The following is a 13,304-nucleotide window of genomic DNA, read 5'->3' as shown; positions in this document are numbered from 1 at the left end:
TGGAGTTGGGCCTCGATTAATGTTATTTGGTTTGCATCAAAAGGAATTTTTGTGCCTTGCTTTATGGGTATTTTGACGAGCTCTCTGATACAACAGAGATTGATAAAGCAAAAGCGACGTTTAAAGGGCATTACCTAGGCATGCACCGAAATTCTGGCCACCGTAACATTTCGGCCGAAAATGGTACTTTGGGCAAAAAGCTGAAAGTACCATAATGGCTGAAATTGCAGCCTCAATCTCTTTTTCTATTTTAAAAGGGGTCTGTTTATTTCCCCAGAGCCCCCGATGGTAAAGTAAAAATTAAATAAAAAGACAAATAAAAATAAAATAATTTAAAAATAATGTAAACATTTTTTAAAGTGTGGGGGAAAAAACGAAGTTTCGGTTTCAGTTTCGGCCTGACACATTCTTTAGTTTCGGTTTCAGTCTAAAAACTCAATTTCGGTGCATCCCCAGCATTAACACGTAGGCTGAGAAAATATGCAGGCTGTTATTTATGAACTCCCCTTTTCTAGATGCTAGTTATGTGCCTGTAATGTTAATCCAAAGGCTTTAGGGCAAGTTCAAACCAGTTTCTGGACCAGATCTGGAACGCAGTGCATTGCGTTTTTGCCGCGTTTTTACGGTGATTTTGGCATGTTTGGACATTTTTTTATTTATTTATTTTTGCTTAAAATGGTCCTACAGGTGCGTTCCAGTGCGTTTGTATGTGAGGCATTTTTATGTGTTCCAGTGCATTCCAGACCAGACAAAATAGGACAAGCAGTATTTTTCCGGTCTGGTCTGGAACGGACTGCGCTGGTGTGAACAGAGGCCAGAAATAGCATAAGGATACATTAGGATGCATTTTTGGTCCGTAAACTATCTGGTCTGGTCTGGAGATGATCCGGAGATGGTGTGAATGGGCCCTAAAAGCCTACCTCTGGGGAAAAAAACTCCCACTGCAGTGGGGCTTCCAGGATTAACTGCTGGTTTTGGTCTAAGGCATCATGGTAAAGCAGTTTTACAGATGCATGTGGAATAAAATTTTATTTTCCTTGGAAGAGCATTGTGTGCCGGTTTTGCAGTTTTTGAGACAGTTTTTTCAGAAGATGGTTATCCCCTGCACTGAATATGGATTGCAAGGATGCATGACAGGGGTGAGCTGTGTGTTTTTTTGTGTGTTTAGTCTCTCCACTACTCTGGCTCAGGGTCTGTCCCCAAGCATCCTAAAGTATAATGCAGGGCTTTACATCCTTCTCTCTGAGACAGAGGTCCGCTCCTCTGCTGATTGATAGCAGGCAGTGGATGGGGCAATAGCCATCATGCTATTTGCTATTGCAATTTGAAATAGCCAATAACAGGATGGCTATTGCTCACACAGAGGAGCAGACCTGACAGAGAAAATTCTCTCTCAGGTCCTCTTCTGCGGATTGACATTTGGTGGTGGACAGCTGCAATAGCATCCTGCTATTGGCTATTGCAATTTGAAATAGCCAATAGCAGACTGTTTATTTCTTGGCCACTGCCCAATTTAAAGAAAGATTCATTGAGGCGGTGAGAGGCAGGATTTCTTGTTTCGGCAGGCATGGGGCACCGAGGATCGTGAGGATTTACATTGCTGGACGCAGTGATTAAGGCTCAATTAACAATGTGGGACTTTTTTTAACTTAAGGAATTGTTTATTTACTATTACTGTTTATTTGGGGAATAAGTAGTGGTCACATTTACCCTTTATTAATTCATGGTGGGGGTTCACCTGGGTGCCCCCTTTATCAAAGGAAGCACAAGATTCCTATAAGCTCCCATACTTGCAGACCGCCACAAATACTGGGCCAGGGTTGTGGGGAAGAGGCCCTTGTCCTCATCAACATAGGGACCCTATGTTGAGGGAATGTGGCCTGGTATGGTGCAGGGGGGCACTCCATTGCCCCCCTTTCCTGCTATACCAGTCCACTGCTCAAATCAAGGGCCTAGTAAGGGATTTTAGGGGGAACCCCATGGGGTTTTTTTTGCGTGGTGCCCCCCTTAAAATTCCTATCAGACCTAAAAGGCCTGGTGTGGATTGGGAGGGGGACCGCACTCTGTAAAGAATAGTCCGAATGGGATTCAGACATTCGGATACATCTGAATTTTCATTACCGCAAAATTCAAATTTTCTTGCATTTGGTATTTGTTTCATTCAGAAATTCGGATGCATCCAAATGTCCAAATTCACAAAAATTCATCCGAATTTTCATTCAACACAAAATGAAGTTCACGTGTCTAATATACTCACCTCACCTGCAATCCCTTACAGTTTCTTGCTTCCCTGCATCCAGAGATGAGATCAGCTGTGTCCGTGATCCTAGAGACCAGTGACATCATGTGACAGTGCTTGCTAGGCTTGCCAATCATTAGGCCTGGGCACAGTCACAGGAGAGCAGGTCACATGCTTCTGTAAGCCAGAGCTGCTGGGTATTTTCACTGGCTACAGAGGAGCAAGGAGCTGGGAGGGACCCCCTGTGTGGGCAAAATTACTTTATCTTTGTATAAAGTATATTTATGTGATGAGAATCCTTATTGACAATCAGGTGAGCTGAATAGGTAGAAGGATATGTTCAAGCTGTTCAAGCTCAAGATTTGCATATACAGTAAATTCATCTTAATGTATCTACAAATCTAGGTTCAGGGAGGATTTCTCTTTCCTTCACATCTCTGTATAAGTAAGTGTGTGATCTGCTATTCGATCCTTAGAAATACTGCAAAAGTGTAATTTTATCTATTTGGGTTTAACATTAGCACATTATGACCTGGACAGGGGTCTGCTAAAACTTTCTGCAATAGATATGGTGGGGTCCTTGGATTTTATTTAAACTGCTATAGTCTCCATGTTACTGTTGATGATCAACACTGGGTAAACGTGCTTAATTTAAAACTAAGAATGTATAATAGCAACCTTGTGTGTCTAATACTATTATTATTTTTTTATAGGATTTCTAAAAACAATTTCAGTACACCTGGTGTGTCTGCATTTGCTGAATGTCTGAAATATAACAACACTATTACTGCGATCTGGTAAATGCCAAGCTGTTCATTTACAAATAATATTGTATGTTGCATATATATTAGAGGGTCTATATATACATTTTTTACACAATATTTACACAGGTTTCATTAATTGGAAAAATGTTTAAAACTACTTTAGCACTGATTGTTAAATAAGCTCACAGCATCAGCACCAGCAGCAGCTTAGACCAGACAGGGAGGCTAATGATGAGGAAAAATAGGAATTAACATTAAAATGTGCATGAATCCAGGTGGTTTGTTCCAAGCCACAGTTTGTTGTAGACCAGAGATTTAGCAGAATTAGATTGTGAATACGATATTTAGCAAGCGCTTTATCTAGCCTAGCTTAAAGAATAACGTAGTAAATAATAACATCATTAAAATAGTTGGGGACTACAACCAGCAATTCTTGTGGACTCCAATTGACAACTAACAAAGTGTAGAAGTCTAGACCCTTGGTACTCAACTGGTGGGTCGTGACCCAAAAGTGGGTCGCGACCCCATGTTCAGTGGGTCCACACATGCCTTCCACTTTTTTAGGTGAGACACTCCTCAGCCTCCCCCTAGCGCAGCAATGTCCGTTCTCGCACCGAGCAGCCATTCAAAATATGCTGCCCGGCCCTGCAAGTCAGCTTGAGGTGGGGTGGGCTGAAATTATGGTCGCATTGCTTACAGCCCCCACATGTGTCCTGTAGAGGTGCCTAGACTGGACTGACGTCACATTCTGGCTCCTGGCACCACTACAAGGCGCGCAAGAGAGCTGTACAAACAATGCACATATGGATGGAGCTCCGTCACAGCAAATCGAAAAAAAAAAATGTCAACCGGAAATCTTTTGGAAATGTTGGCAATTATGGACATATGTTCTAATGTTTTCTGAAATATTTATTTTTTAGGTCAGTATTTTCTAAATCATCTTATTTTATGCATTAAAAGTTTGTATCTCAGCTTATACGTGTGTTGTGTGTTACGCTCTAGGCTAAAAGGAGCTAAACTTTCAGAAGAAGACATGGAAAGATTCGACAAGCTGGATCGTCTGTTTCTAAGTGGATGAAAAACAATACATGCTGGGCCCATGTTGGTCAACCTGATAACATGAACCACATTAAAGAAGAATTTCAATTTAAATAAATCAATGTATTGCTTTAAAATACACTAGTCCGATATCAATTAAACTTTAATTGTATTTTCCTGAAATGTAAATGCACATTTTCAGTCCTGGACCGGACAAGTATAAGAAGTATGCATTAAGCAATACAGGTGCACAACCATTTATTTATGGTAGCATTTTTTTTTCCTAGTCCAGACCTGCTATTATTTGGTGAAGAAGAAATTTGCAGGTATTAGGAGGCCTAGGCACACCCCAACCACTATGTGTTTTCCCACAGAAAGGGTAGATTGTTCTTTGGAAATCATGTTGGAGTTATAGGTATCCAATAGTTACATACATTTTCTGTAGCGTTCCCTCTTATTTTAAATTTTTCTTTAATGAAAGTACAAAAAAAAAAGAATAGCAAAGAATAGCAAAGAGAAGAAGAAAACACATAGGGGTCTATTCACTAAGCTGCCGACGGCAGCCGAGTGAATAACCGACCTGAAGTCCCAACTGTTTTCTATTGGCCGGGCGGTTCTGCTGCCGTCAAAAAAAACCACAACATGGGAATGCATAGCTAGATTCCTATTGGCTAATTCACTTTGCAATAGCCAATAGCAATCTAGCTATTGCACCCGCCCTCTGCTGCTGTCAATCACCAGAGTGGGACCTGATGGAGAACTGCAGGTCACCCTCTGCTAATTGACAGCATGGCCCCATGTCAGAAGAAAAAAAAACAGATCGCAAGGAAAGGTTTACTCTGCACGCTCAAGCAGAGTAAACCTTTTCGAGAGAAAGTGTTTCTCTCCTGGGCGGCCGGGAGCCGTATCAGACTCCCAGAGCGTCCGGGAGAGTAATGACAGATGGTAACCCCAGGTAACCAGGGACACCATCTGTCATTACACACTTAGAAACAGGAGAGGCTGCTGTGATATCATAGCAGCCCGGCCGGGTTCTCAGTGTGTAATGACAGCGTCCCTGGTTACCCGGTAACCAGGGACGCTAATCTCTCTGAAAGTGGCCGAAGCCAGCCGTGAGATGACGGCTGGCTCCGCCCAGCTGTCAGAAACAGGCTTTGGGCCGGCCATTCGGCCAGCTTCGGCTTTCACCGCGGCTCAGTCGGCTGTGTCATCGCTAGCTCCGCCCAATTGTTTATATTTTGCCGCCATCTGCCAGAATGCCATTCTGCGGCGGGAGTTGTCGTGAGCAGATGGGTCAGTGGGTGTCTGGTTCTTTTTTTGTTATTTTATACTTATTTTTTATTTTCGTCAAGTCGTCCTCCTCGTGGACAACGCTGGACAACGCTGTCATAACTTGTCATAATCATGTCTTTTGTTTTTTTTTTCAATTAAAGGACTTTTTTCAAAAGTCTGGAGAATTACAAAAAAAATTGATTTAACCCTTTAGTGAATGGGTAGGGGTATAAGTACCCCTTACACATTCACAGGGGGGGTGCATCTGGGTTTATTAAAGGAGTACCCTGATGTGAATAAGACAGCCAGCACCCCCACAACCAACACCCCAGGACTTGTGGGGAAGAAGCCCTCGTCCCCATCGGCACGGGGACAAGGTGCTTTTCCAGGGGCGACCAGGTCCCACTAGGGCTCTGCAGGGTCTCACCAGCCTGGTTAGACCCCAAAGAGCCTGGTGAGACCCCAGGGAGCCTGGTGAGACCAGAGCTCTGTAGGGTCTAACCAGCACCAGGGTTCTGTTGGGTCTCACCAGGGCTGTGTGGGGTCTCACCAGCCTGGTCAGAGCACTGTAGAGACCCCACAGAGCCCTGGTCAAACCATGACAATGTAGGGTCTCACCAGCACCAAGGCTCCGAAGGGTCTCACCAGCCTGGTTAGACCCCTCAAAGCCCTGGTCAGACTCCATGGAGCCTTGGTGAGACTCCTCAGAGCTCTGGGTAAAGCAGGGCTCTCTAGGGTTTCACCAGGGCTATGTGGGGTCTCACCAGGGTGATTTAGGGTCCCACCAGGGTGATCTGGGGGTCTCACCAGCCCCCCATGGATCTTTAGGGTCTCACCAAGGCTCTCTGGGGTCTCCCCATGGATCTGAGGGGGTATCACCAGGGTAGCAGAGCTCTGTGGGGTCTCACCAGGGCCCTGTGGGGTCTAACCAGCCTTGTTAGACCCCCACAGAGCCCTGTTGAGACCCCACAGAGGGCTCTCTAGGGTCTCAACGGGGCTGTCAAAAGGGCTCTATGTAGTGAGTGTTACCTGTTACCAGGGTTGCGTGGGCCGCGTTTATCGCACTGATGCTTTGCAGGCAGGGACCAGGTCTCACCATCCTGTGAAGGTCGCGTCTCGCAGGCAGGAGTGGATGGGATCGTGCAGGACCAGCTGATTCCCGGCGACATCTGCCTCTGATGATAAACTCCGCCCTCCCAGCCAGATAGAGATCCTCGTGCGGTGGATGGGAGGGGTGAGGTCTCGTCTCATTGGCTGGTGGACGGAGCTCCAGCAGACAAGATAAGTGGATTGAGCTCTCAGCCCTGTCGCTGTCAAACTGAGAGTCTCGCTTTGACAGCGACAGGGCTGAGAGCTCATAACGTTACCTGGCTGGCAGGTAATGTGCCGACCGGGCAAATTAGGCGGCCGCGAGGCCTAAGGCGACCGCCTAATTTGCCTAATTAGAGAGCCGCCTCTGAACTCCAGGCAGAGAAAACCTAACCCTTGCAGTGGGGCCACTCCCATACTGCAAGGGTAAAGTGCTTGTTTTCGTCTAGGATCTAAAATAAGATTTATTCACCTGAATCTCGGTCCCGCCTGGCTGCTAGTCTGGTCCCTGCAACTTCTCTCTCTGTCTGCTTCAGCGGCCTAAGGATCCGTGAGTCATCATGTCCAATACACTTTATAGGACGTGAGGACTCTGCAGGACATTCCATTGCGGGGGGAGAGAGGCTGCAGGCACTGATCCAGCAGCCAAAATATAGAAATGTCACCAGCACACCAGTCCTTTTAGGATAGCAAAAGCTTCATTTATTGAAGTTTTTTGTCGTATGACCAACAAGCGCTTTCGGGAACGCACAGGGTCCCTTCATCAGGCTTTAGCATTGATCTAGCAGCCAGGCAGACCGAGGTTCTGATGAGTATATATCTGTTATTTTAGAGCCCAGACCAAAACGAACACTTAACCCTTGCGGGGCGGGGATAGCCCCACTGCAGGGGTTAAGTTTTATTCTGCATTTTCTTCAGTTATCTTGTTTGCTATTTCGCCAGTAAAAAGGAATACTAATGATAGAAAACAACATTTCTGAGTTTTATCAATCATTTCTGGCATAAAAATTCCTAAGGGCCCGCATAACTCAGGACATGGCAGGGATGTGTCTATTGCCTAAATACCTTGTGCCGGAAGGCGTCCCTCTTTCTCATCTTAGAAAGTTGGAAGATTTGTATTTGCAGATAACACAACATAGAAATGACAAGCATTCATTTGTGGTGTTTCTTTTAATGCTGTTTTTTCACTACAAAATATCTTCCTTTATGCCACATCCTTCTTCTGTCTGTCATTTTTGTACATGTGTTTCATTTGCTTTTGATGCATTTGCTGTGCATGCAGCTTGATGTACTATTTTTTTACTGCACTGCACTGTAAAACAAACCAATGCTGTGAACTGCGCTCATTAGGCAATGTGTATTTTTGACTATCCAAGCAGTAAAAGCACGTTCAAAATGCATCCCACTGCATCTGGTGTGAAAGTGGAATGCAAAGTTTAAATTAAGACTGCTGAAACTATTACTACAATATAAACAAAAATATTTTACAGTGCACAGATGCAAATGCATCCTGCTGCATCTGGTGTGAAAGTGGAATGCAATGTTATTAGTAATTAGGATGCTAGAACTATTACAACAATATAAACAATAATCCTCATAAATTATGGAGAATGATGTTGGAGTAATTTGCTGCATGTTTTCAGTTTAAGTGAAGCTTTGTTCTGTTACACAGGTTATTTGGTAATGCACCAACGCCCCCTCCTGGTAGTACAGAAAATATGCACTTTTGCAGCCAAATCAGAATAACACCTACTTTATATTTGTAATATGTTCCCATTCTCATTCACATTGCATGACTTAAAGCAGAGCTCCGGGTAAAACTGTTCTTAACCTTTATCAAGGGTTAAGTGCTCATTTTCGTCTAGGTGATCAAATAAAAGTTATACTTGTCCTATCCTCAGAGCTGGCTTGCTGTTGGACCAATCTCTGGAGCCTCTCGCCCCTTCCGCTACAGTGGTCTAAGGTCCTTTGAGTCATCACATCCTTTACAGTGCATCACAGTATATCATGAATGCAGGTAAAGGTAGACAGGCTGGTGGGAGCGGCCGGCTCCATGGTTTGTGGTATAAATTTATTTTAGCACCTAGACGAAAACGAGCACTTAAAAGAGAACTATGGGGTAAGTGTTTTTCCCCATAGTTCTCTTTAGGGTCATGGGAGGACATATACTAGCGTGCTTCTGTGACCGAAAGCTCAGTAAATCGTGGGCTATTGCCAGCAATATACTGTGAGCGCCGCTGTCGAGATCCACCCAGCTGTGTGAGGGACAGCTGGCTCTGCCTATCTAGAACTGCAGATAAAAACAAAAAGGACAGGAGCGCAACTACCAGAAGTGACGTGAATGGATTCGATATTGCCTGGTTCATCTATGTGATAAGAAATGTTGGTGGATCTTTGTGTGTGGAATCTGGGTGTGTGCAGCAATGTTATGGCAAGCAGACTTACGGTTAGAAGCTCCCTCGTGGTCCATGTGGCGCCCTCCTTTGACAGATCGTGGGTCAAAGAGCCCCGGTGGTGTCCCCGGTGGTGTGTGAGGCTGATCTGTTGGGGGTGCGTGTCCGTATGGCCGCCCACTTTGTCTGCAACTTAAAAACATCCTGTAGGTGTATATTGGAGACTACCTCTATTTGCTGAACTGTCTATAAAAAGGGGGTGAATGCGGCATCCACTGCAGGACATTGAGGGGCATGCCCACAGGGTAACAAGAGTATGAAAGAGTCGCCTGCATATGTAAGTGTGTACTCTTTGCCATGTCCATGAACCTAGAAATCGAAAACAGGGATTGAAAACGGTTGGTATGCAACCAACAACACTAACGACATTAGATTCATCACTTCCTTTAATAATAGCTACAAAGTAATTCAGAAAGTAATCAACAAACACTGGCACATCCTGCAGAAAGACCCCAAATTAGGCCCCAATCTAAGCCCTCTATCAATTTTAGGAAAGCCCGGAACGTGAAGAACAAAGTCGGGCCGAGTCGCACATTTCAGGCACCCAACATCCCCATAAAAAACGTCCTCTTTGATAATAGTGTAGGCATCTTTCGGTGTAAAAAGCCCAGGTGCCTCACATGTCAATTCATACAACATGGACAAACAAGTTTTTCTGATCACCTCAAAAAAACATATCGGATTAATCAGTTCATCACCTGTTCCCATGATCATGTGGTATATGGGCTCACTTGCCCCTGCGGTTGTTATATGTGGGTAGGACCATACGCCCGCTGCGGGCGCGAATAGGTGATCACAGAAGGCTGATAGAAAGGGGCGACATTGAGCACAGTGTCCCGAGACACTTCACCAAGAACATTTTAAAAGAACTGTCTGCTTGCCATAACATTGCTGCACACACCCAGATTCCACACACAAAGATCCACCAACATTTCTTATCACATAGATGAACCAGGCAATATCGAATCCATTCACGTCACTTCTGGTAGTTGCGCTCCTGTCCTTTTTGTTTTTATCTGCAGTTGTGAATAGACAGGGTCCTCTCCCTGTAGTGAGGAGCTTTGCACACCTACAAACAACAGCCTTCCAATTGGAGTTTGCCCAAAGGAGTGCACTTTATCTTTTTTTGTGTTTTCCATTTCTGCCTATCTAGATTCAGAGCCAGCTGTGCCCGCCCCCTCCCCTGTTCCTTCCTCCACTCAGTGCTGGAGGATCGGAGAGGGGGATTCCCTGCGGGCAGCGGTGACTGACAGTCACCGCTCATTGCAGTGAGACAATCAAGAAGTGAGCAGTTCGTGCATGTTTCTGCTCACTTCCCGATCAATAGAGCCGACCTGTGACAGCTTTATCACAGGTTGGCTCTAACTATGAGGATGAGTGGAAATCACTCACCTCATAGATCTCCTTTAATCCTTGCAGTGCAGGGGTAGCTCCACTACAAGGGTTAAAACAGTTTTGCCCTGAGTTAAAAAAAATTAAATTGCTACTTACGTTTTCAATTACTTTTTGCTTGCTTACAAACCCTACCTAACTTCCTTCTATGTAATATTAAGGAGGGGACTGTGAGAAGTTACATTTACAATAATTAACCCTGTCTGTACTCTGCTGGCAGATTTCATTTAATACAACAAGCACATTTCAATTAAATGGAATTTCATGATTTGAGATACAGTGGTACCTCAGTTCACGAACTTAATTGGTTCCACGATTCTGGTCGCGAACCGAAATGGTCACGAACTGAATCACATTTTCCCATAGGGTTCAATGTAGATCAGGTTAATCTGTTCTGACCCCTACGAATGTGGTCGCACACAGATTTTTGGTCGCGAACAGAATCACATTTCCCCATAGGGTTCTATGTAAATGAGGTTAATCCGTTCTGAACCATATTGAAAAAAAACATTTTAACCACAAAAATATGAAACAAAGCACAGTACAGTACAGTATGAAGAGAGTGAACACTAACCTTTCTTGGGGCAACTTTTGGCGTGGAGGACGGAAAGGTGGGTGGGGAGGAGGTTATTGCTTGGAGTGAGAGTCCCCCTCCATAAGGACATCTGGGAAATCTCCTTCAGGTTTCCTCTCTTCTTTGTCTCTTAGCTGCATGGTCAATTTTGGCTAAAAATCTGTCTAATGTCACTTGTTTTCTCCTGCGCTGCAGAACCCTCCGGAAATGTCGTTCATCCGATTCAAGACTCTGTTCATCACATTTATTATGGGGTGGGGCTTCTCAAAGAAATCCTGGCACTCATTCCATTTTTCCATTACGGATTTTATCACATCACTGCTAACCTCCTCCCTTTCTTCCTCGGTGGAATGCTCCTCAACAAGTTCCTTCTGCTGCTCACTCTGGAGTTCAGCAAGTTCTTGCGTCGTGTTCATAGATCTCCTTTAATCCTTGCAGTGCAGGGGTAGCTCCACTACAAGGGTTAAAACAGTTTTGCCCTGAGTTAAAAAAAATTAAATTGCTACTTACGTTTTCAATTACTTTTTGCTTGCTTACAAACCCTACCTAACTTCCTTCTATGTAATATTAAGGAGGGGACTGTGAGAAGTTACATTTACAATAATTAACCCTGTCTGTACTCTGCTGGCAGATTTCATTTAATACAACAAGCACATTTCAATTAAATGGAATTTCATGATTTGAGATACAGTGGTACCTCAGTTCACGAACTTAATTGGTTCCACGATTCTGGTCGCGAACCGAAATGGTCACGAACTGAATCACATTTTCCCATAGGGTTCAATGTAGATCAGGTTAATCTGTTCTGACCCCTACGAATGTGGTCGCACACAGATTTTTGGTCGCGAACAGAATCACATTTCCCCATAGGGTTCTATGTAAATGAGGTTAATCCGTTCTGAACCATATTGAAAAAAAACATTTTAACCACAAAAATATGAAACAAAGCACAGTACAGTACAGTATGAAGAGAGTGAACACTAACCTTTCTTGGGGCAACTTTTGGCGTGGAGGACGGAAAGGTGGGTGGGGAGGAGGTTATTGCTTGGAGTGAGAGTCCCCCTCCATAAGGACATCTGGGAAATCTCCTTCAGGTTTCCTCTCTTCTTTGTCTCTTAGCTGCATGGTCAATTTTGGCTAAAAATCTGTCTAATGTCACTTGTTTTCTCCTGCGCTGCAGAACCCTCCGGAAATGTCGTTCATCCGATTCAAGACTCTGTTCATCACATTTATTATGGGGTGGGGCTTCTCAAAGAAATCCTGGCACTCATTCCATTTTTCCATTACGGATTTTATCACATCACTGCTAACCTCCTCCCTTTCTTCCTCGGTGGAATGCTCCTCAACAAGTTCCTTCTGCTGCTCACTCTGGAGTTCAGCAAGTTCTTGCGTCGTGTGCTCCTCCTTATGGTCCTCAACAAGCTCCTCTATGTCTGCTCCATCGATGTCCAGACCCATAGTCTTGCCCATGGACACAATCTCCTCCACTACCTGTGCATCAGACTCTTCCGTGTCACGTTTAGTGACACATTCTGGCCACAGTTTCCTCAAGGCTAAGTTCAAGGTCCGGTACGTGACATCTTCCCAGGCTTTGTTAATGAGGTTGATGCAGTGGAGGGCATTGAAATGTGTCTTCAGAACTCTTTCAGAGTCAAAGATGTCTCTTCAGTGACATTAAAACACCTGGTGAAGAGCGCCTTTATGTACAGCTTCTTGAAGTTGTAGATCACTTGCTGGTCCATGGGCTGCAGAAGAGGTGTCGTGTTGGGGGGGGGGGGCTTGACCTTTTTGAAGTACCACCTCTTCCATTAACTATTGCCTTGTGACCCAAGCTTTCTCATTGGCCCGCCACATGACAGGCAGTCTTTTGCTTCCCGTATTCTTCTTTTATATATAAGATAGGATGATTGCTGGTGTATAGAGGAGTCTTCTGGTGATTTTTGATTGCTTCATTTGTTTATCCCGGCCTTTCATTTTCTAGGTAACTGAATCCCAAGCCTGGTACATTCAATTCTTATTTCAGAAACTACTGTATAAAACTTTACATTTAAGAATAATGTAACATTGTTGTTGTTTATGTTCTTGTATGTTATACTGAGTGGCCAGATTATTATGACCACCCCATCAGTACTTCGTTGGGCCACGAGATGACCCCACGAGATGACTTCGTTGGGCCGCCTCGTGACTCCACGAGGTGTTGAAAGGTGATGCGAGGAATCTGACACTGCACTGTTGCCCTTCTGTTGTCTTGTACCAGTCTTGCCCCTCTCCGTTCTGCCCTGACATTGACTAGTCGCTGACGGCCACAATTCGCACGTTCAGACCCAGATTTTTGGCTGACAGTCCAGCCTTTAAACACTTTAACAACAGCTGCTCTTGAACATTTAACGAATTCTGCTGTTTTGCTGATACTCGCTCCATGGCTTGAGCGCCAACAATCATCCCACGTTCAAAGGCTGTTAAATCGCGTTGTTTACCCATAT

The 13,304-nt window shown here is 44.5% G+C and overlaps 1 protein-coding gene across 1 annotated transcript in view; it reads left to right on the top strand.

Annotated features, from left to right (window-relative positions):
- The window catches only part of NOD2 (nucleotide binding oligomerization domain containing 2), a 36,747-nt gene extending 32,666 nt beyond the window's left edge, over nt 1-4,081 (top strand). Inside the window, exons 10-11 of the mRNA XM_018563628.1 lie at nt 2,953-3,036; nt 4,006-4,081. Coding sequence (XP_018419130.1) covers nt 2,953-3,036; nt 4,006-4,081 — 160 coding nt within the window. The remainder of the gene's footprint in view (nt 1-2,952; nt 3,037-4,005) is intronic.
- Nucleotides 4,082-13,304: the final 9,223 nt, after the last annotated feature.

This window comes from Nanorana parkeri, unplaced genomic scaffold, assembly GCF_000935625.1.
Source record: "Nanorana parkeri isolate BGI_ZX_2015 unplaced genomic scaffold, ASM93562v1 scaffold682, whole genome shotgun sequence".
NCBI lineage: Eukaryota > Metazoa > Chordata > Amphibia > Anura > Dicroglossidae > Nanorana > Nanorana parkeri.
This window is presented reverse-complemented; position numbering and strand designations above follow the sequence as displayed.